General features: G+C 38.0%; 1 protein-coding gene across 1 annotated transcript; it reads right to left on the bottom strand.

Moving 5' to 3' along the window:
- Window positions 1-974: 974 nt before the first annotated feature.
- LOC114260574 (anther-specific protein LAT52) lies at window positions 975-2,536 on the bottom strand. Its single transcript, XM_028200720.2, has 2 exons — window positions 2,244-2,536; window positions 975-1,566 (listed from the first exon to the last, which is right to left on the bottom strand). The coding sequence occupies exons 1-2, from the start codon at window positions 2,401-2,403 to the stop codon at window positions 1,235-1,237; spliced, it is 492 nt and encodes a 163-aa protein (XP_028056521.1). The 5' UTR covers window positions 2,404-2,536; the 3' UTR covers window positions 975-1,234.
- Between the last annotated feature and the right edge of the window lie 3,888 nt (window positions 2,537-6,424).

Genomic DNA, 6,424 nt, shown 5'->3' with positions numbered 1-6,424 from the left:
AAAAAAACGTAATGAAGAAGAAGAGGAAGCTAGGAGAAAACCCTAAGCTCTGATATCATGTTAGAATGAGAGAGAGAGAGAGAGAGAGAGAAAATTATATGTATTATATATATTCAATCAATCAATACAATATGAGAAGCTTGTATATATAAGTCAAGAAACTTAGGTGTACAAGAATACAAGAATACTAATAGGAATAGATAACAGCTAACACTTTAAAACATTTTATAAGTTCTAAAAACACACATTAACAAAATTATTTTTACAATTATGAGCCACACAATAATAAGCATTCGGGTTCAAAATGTAAGAATAACATAAAAACACATTATTGAGTATGAAAATTATATTTGTACATCATTAATTATAATATAATAATTTAGAATTACTAGGTCACAAGAATCATCATTTATTAATTTTTTTTTTAAAAAATAGGACTTCCCAAAAGCTTCCATTGCTGCTCATGAACTTGCCATTCAAGTCTTGTTTGGGATGAGTTTTTTGATTTTTTTAACTTTTGTGAGAGAAAAAATGAAATGATTATAGTTTGAATGTGACATTTTATTTTTTCAATATTGCAAATTGCTCAATTAGGGCTATAATAAAAAACTATACTATAAAAATCTACAAACATAATTTCTCTATAAAAAAACTCATTTGAAATGATATAGTTGTGATATTTTATTTAAAAAAATATTACATATAACTTAATTTCTTTTCTTATTTTGTCACTCTTAGATTTCATGTCCATTTATTAATATAGATCCCATTTTCTTGTGTATACTAATGATAAAAAAAAAATAAAAAAAAAAATTATTTATAACATTGTTCCATTTTAAATAATTAGCAACAATGTTGGGCTGTTTAGCTGGCAATGAAAAAACACATCATAACACACATGATTCATAATTATATTTTTATAGCATTAACCATAATAATGGAATTTAGAATTACAATGTCACAAGGAACATCATTTATTTTAATAAAAGAACAAATAACAAAAAACAAAGTAAAAGAAACTATAATGATTGACCAGCCAAACAAAACGCATTGAGTTCTCCCCAAAAAGCTTCTAACAGCTCATGGACTCGCCAATCATGAAATCATAGCATTGCCAAAAAAAAAAAAAAAACTCAATTAGGGTTTTTACAGTACGTGCATTAAGAGGATGAGAGAGAAGCCAATGTTTTATCAGGGTTTATGGCAAAAAGCCCTAGTGAGTCACGAGAAGTCTTCAGTTTTGGAGTGGGACGAAACCGAGTTCGTCGAGCACCTTCTTGCAATCGGCAAGAGAGTCTTTCTTCCTGAATCCGATAGGGTTGGCGAAGCGTTTGGTGGATTCCATGCCGCTGTTCCCAGTGAGAGAGATTCTGGCTTTGTTGATGTCGGACACTGACTCGTTGCAGTCAGTGTCGGGGCTGTTGACGGCAGTGACGTCGCAGATTTCGTCCTGGTGGTCTCCGGTTACTTTCAAGCTGTATTTCCCTTCCTTGTCGGCTTTTCCAGACACAGTGTAGGTCACTGTATGATTGTCTTGGCCTCTGCAGTTGAGTTCTACCTCAGCATCTGCAACAACAAACGAGCTCAAGTTTGAAACAATTAGCTCAAAAAGAATATTTTAATACAAAAGTGTGTGAATTATATAGTAGTATATACACAATAAAGACATATTTGTACCTGATTCATGTATTGATATCGGTGTTACAATTATATATTTATAGATATCAGATGATATTGACTAATATATTAGTGAATATTGAAATTAAAAATTTTAAATTTCAATATATATCGATTGATATTTAAATTTCTGTATGAGAGTACCAATATAGCATGCGTATACATGCTTCCAACCAATAAATCCACTCCTAGAATGTGGATTAGGTCAATTCTATCCTTATGTGTCTAAGAAAATTATTCAATAATTTGAAAACACCGTTCGTAGTGCTTTTGACCAATAAAGCTATGCAAAAACGATGAATATGACTACTTTTGTCTCCACACCCCAAAAGGTAGGCCAAGTACAATTCTCCACCACCTACAAAATTAGCCCCTTTGGGCTTGAGATTTTATGTACCAGTTTGGAGTTACAGAACTACTGAATAATAACTAGTATATGCAAGTTGTTATATATTCTTATTGCATTGAAGACCGCAATTTGAACCACAGCCAAAAAGAGAGAGAGAGGTGACAAAAGTTAAAATTTCTAGCCAACAGAGTTAGCCCAAATTGATTATGTGACGTACCAGGAACTTTGTGACTGACTCTGGTCTCGAACAAGACGCGGCAAGTGTCACAGTAGACATAGCCTTCGACGAAGAATTCATCTTTCTGGCAATTGGCGAAGCCAGCAAAGGCCAAGAGGCAAAGAGCGGAAGTGATTAAGGCTACAAAAGCCTTTGCCATTTTTATTTTTATTTTTTTAATTTATTTTTTCCTTTTTTGTTTTGTTGCGATGGTTTTTTGGGGGGTGCTATGGATCTTGAGGGTACGAGGAGTCCATTTTTATAGTAGTTTTTCAGAGAAAAGAGAGGTCATCTGTTATGTTTGTGTGGTAAGTGAAAGTTCTTGTGGTTCTCCACACATTTGTGAGATTTTTAGGGAGAGATTGACTCGTTCAAAGTTTTGCTATTTTTAACAAAAGGAAATGGATCCTCTTTCTCTCTCTAGTTTGACATTCGACCCACGGAAGAGTTGTTTCATGTCCATAGCACATAATTAGGTGGTATTTCAAAGGAAAAATTATTGATTGCTTCAGGGTATGACATGGTTATATTCATGACCATTCATAAATTCTCATATTTTTTTTATATTCTTCAATTGCTCAATATAAAATTGTACATTTAATATCCTTCATCGCTGAGTCAAAGAAAACGACTTTTTATCCGATTCAAAGTAATTAAAAATTATTAGATTTTTTTATTTTTTTATAATTCAATATTTGGCTTGTCGCATCAATTAATCCTGAAGATCAATTCCACCACTTATTCGTAGAATCTCAAAAAAATTTAAAATCTTAAAATTGCACTTACAAAGCTTCAAACATAAGACTTTAAAGGAAGCACACTATCAAATCCCAAATATTCACTATTAAACCAAACCATTGGGATTATTACAAATCATTAGATTATGTTTCTGCTTATGGATTAAGACGAAAAGAATCAGATGGAACCAAGTGAAATTGTTTTTTTTATTATTATTAATAGTTGTGCACATGCATGCGTTCGCATTTTATATTTAAATTTTTGGTAGTTTTGTAAATTTTTGGTAGTTTTGTGATCAAGAAAAATTGATTAACAGTTTTGGGTGATGGGATAAGGAGGAAAAATCATTATAATTGTGTGTGTCAATTTCTGACCACACTGCTAATCAAGCACTCAGCTGGAGAATACAAGTAGAATAGATTAAAGCCGAACGACCTGCAATAGAAAAAAGAGATTCCGACTGTAGTTCGTCCACCCGGGGGCATTCCGATGATTAAGTCAGTAATCAAAATGTCTCTCAAAGATAATCAATAGTGCTTACTCACTGTTCTGAATATAAATTGCGTACCTTAGACCCATGGAGGTGCCTTTCTTTTATAACCAACACAATCCTAGTCTAGATAGAAGCCTAGCTTCAATAGACTTCTGCTCAGTGCTTAGCTTGGACTCTCCAATAGATAAAAATAAACTCCCTAAGAGCTTTATCCTTATCCAAGCTGAAGTCCTTCCTCATTCTAGGACTCTTGTCTCTTATCCGTTTATCCCGGACTCTGATATCTTTGGATATAACCTCGGCCTAGCCGAGATCACCTCGGCGTCGCGACCAGGACACGTGGCACCTCGGCTGACACGTCGGCGTCACCTTGGCCACGTGCTAGTACTCAAAAAATATATCCCCACAACTGCCCCCTAGGCTCTATTACCTCGGCATCCTGAGGTGATGGAACTTATTTCGTTATATCATATAGCATGTCGGCTGTCTTGCTGTATCATCTATTTACTGAGGTCATAATATGTCGGCTTCACACGACTAGGTCCAGCCGAGGTCACTTGCTTCTTTAAACCAAGAACTCCAAGAGTTTTTATCACGCGTATGAGTTGTCACGCAAAATAAATCAACCGTTTCTGCCACGCGTCTTCCCCTCACTGGATCGTACTGAATATGCGCTTGTAAGTTGAATTTTTCTCACGTGCGCCGTCTGACGTATACGTCGTTTTACGCACATTAATTGTCTTTTTGCCGCCGTTTCGAGTTTAGAAAAAACTTCTTTTCTTCTTTTCGTCTCTTCATTTTACACCACCGTTTCTGAAGTTTTTCCTATCTCTAACTTTTTCTCCCAGAATGCGCCATTGTTACAGATTTTCAAGCTCTGTAACTGTTTTCATTCATCTGCTTCGGTGAAGCTTTCGCTGTCCTCTTCTGATTGCAACCACCTCCTGACTCCTACGTTTTCAATACCGGTTTCACTCTTCTGGTAAGCTTTTGTGTCCTCCTGGTTTCCAGTTTCTTGAAAAAACTTTACCTTTTTATTTGTTGCCATTGCTGTTTGAGTATGTTTGCTTCGTAATTTTGTTTTTGCCCAGTCCTTTCTTGAATATTCACATACTGCTCACAAATTTGTTCACTTTTGCCACTGTTCTTGGCCTGGTACTCTTGCACACACTCTGTCACACTGTTCTTGATGATTCACCACTGTTCTTGATTCTGAATCATTGCTCTTGTTTGTGTTTTCTGTATTTTCTCCAGATTCTTGCCTTCAATCTCCGTTTGTTTAGACTTAGGTTTGAGATTTGCCCTAGAACATACGAATCTTAGGGAAAACTGAAATGAATACCCCTCTGATCTTCACAAATTCTTACCCCAGTGTGAACTTTAGGTTTTGCCGAGGTCTTCTGAGCCTTTACAGAACACTTTATTTCCAATTTATACACCTTCCGCCTAAGCCGACGTCATGGGTATGTGGAAGCATAGGGTAGACACCTTGACCAAATTAGAATACTTTAGGCGGGAGTTTTTCATCCCTGCCAATGCCCACCTCAGGTTGGCAGGGGAGGAGGATTCCATTATGTCCGATGTGAACCTCATGCCCTTCCCAGTAGTGGCCTTCATCGAGTGTAGATTTAGGTTTCCACTTGACACCTTTTTCCGAGAAATCCTTCTCTACTATAAATTGAACCCAATGCAGCTTGCCATTAATTCTTACCGAGTCATAACTGGAGCAATAGCCTTAGACAAACAAGAGAATGCTAGAGTTACTCTTGCCGATTTCTAGTACTGCTACATTATGTGTCGCCTGAAATCGGAAAAAGGCCACATTTATTACCTCAAGCCGAAGTCCACTGAGTACAAGCTCATTGCTGACCTCACAGACTCAAACAAGGGTGCTGGAGACGATTACTTCATCGTCTCGGGCAACTGGGAGTTTCAGCCCAACGATGACCTCCACCTTTATCCCCTAAGCTGAACAATTTTCGGGAAAGGAGATGGTAAGGGCCAAGTGTCACTTTTTCTTGCTCTCTTTTTTAAAGTTTTCAATACTTTGTTCTAATGTCTGTGCTTTTCATTTTGCCGTTCTTCCTCAGCCACCAAAGGGCTTTCGCAAGTCTTTCTTCTCCAGCAAGGACTTGAAGAAGCTATTGGATTTGCCAGTTCATAAGCGGAGAGCCCCACTACTACTCAACTTTATTCCCACTTACAAGTCAGTTCTTCTTGACGTTCTAAAGAAGAAGAAGAAGAGTCAGTCTCCTCCGTCCGCCACCACTCTCCCAACAGCCTCATTATCTCGGCCAGATCAAGGGTCAACCTCAGATCCAGCAGAACAACCATCTACCTTCGCTCCACAGTTGATCCCACCATCCCAACGCCGACGACGACGACAAACTGTTTTTGCTGCTGAGATGGGCCGCCAGAAAGCAGTTGCTAAAGACCTCTTGGCCAACATTCCATCCACCGTAGACGCCCAACCAGCGCAGTCCCAGCCTCCACCAAAGCCAAAGCCAAAAAGAATAAAGAAGGCTCAGCCAAAGGCAACGATGACTCAAATTGATACTGAGGACACCTTGCCAATTTCAAAATTGGCTGAGAGTGATAAGTCTCATTCTGCTGCCGAGAAGAGGCCCGCCGAGGCCTAACCATCTCAATCCACTCGGTCAAAAAGGCCGAGGTCTGAATCTGTAACAGCTTCGGGCTCCATGAAGTTTGACTACCCCTGGGCCCCCCAAATCACACTGGAGGACAAGCTGGTCAGAGCTGGTGATAGTGCCGATGACGTTAACGTCGGTGCTGCCCTTAGAACAGCTTTGCTCCTTCCTGGAGATCTCGACCGAAACGCCGAGATGAGTGAGTATGAAAACTTTGCACTGATGCTCCAGCGTTCTGTTCAAGTAAGTCTTCACACTTGGTATCTTTCTTTCTTTCTCTTTTTTATACTTAGAAAATTTTC

The sequence above is a fragment of the Camellia sinensis genome, chromosome 7, assembly GCF_055761805.1.
Source record: "Camellia sinensis isolate YWXY chromosome 7, ASM5576180v1, whole genome shotgun sequence".
Taxonomy (NCBI): domain Eukaryota; kingdom Viridiplantae; phylum Streptophyta; class Magnoliopsida; order Ericales; family Theaceae; genus Camellia; species Camellia sinensis.
This window is presented reverse-complemented; position numbering and strand designations above follow the sequence as displayed.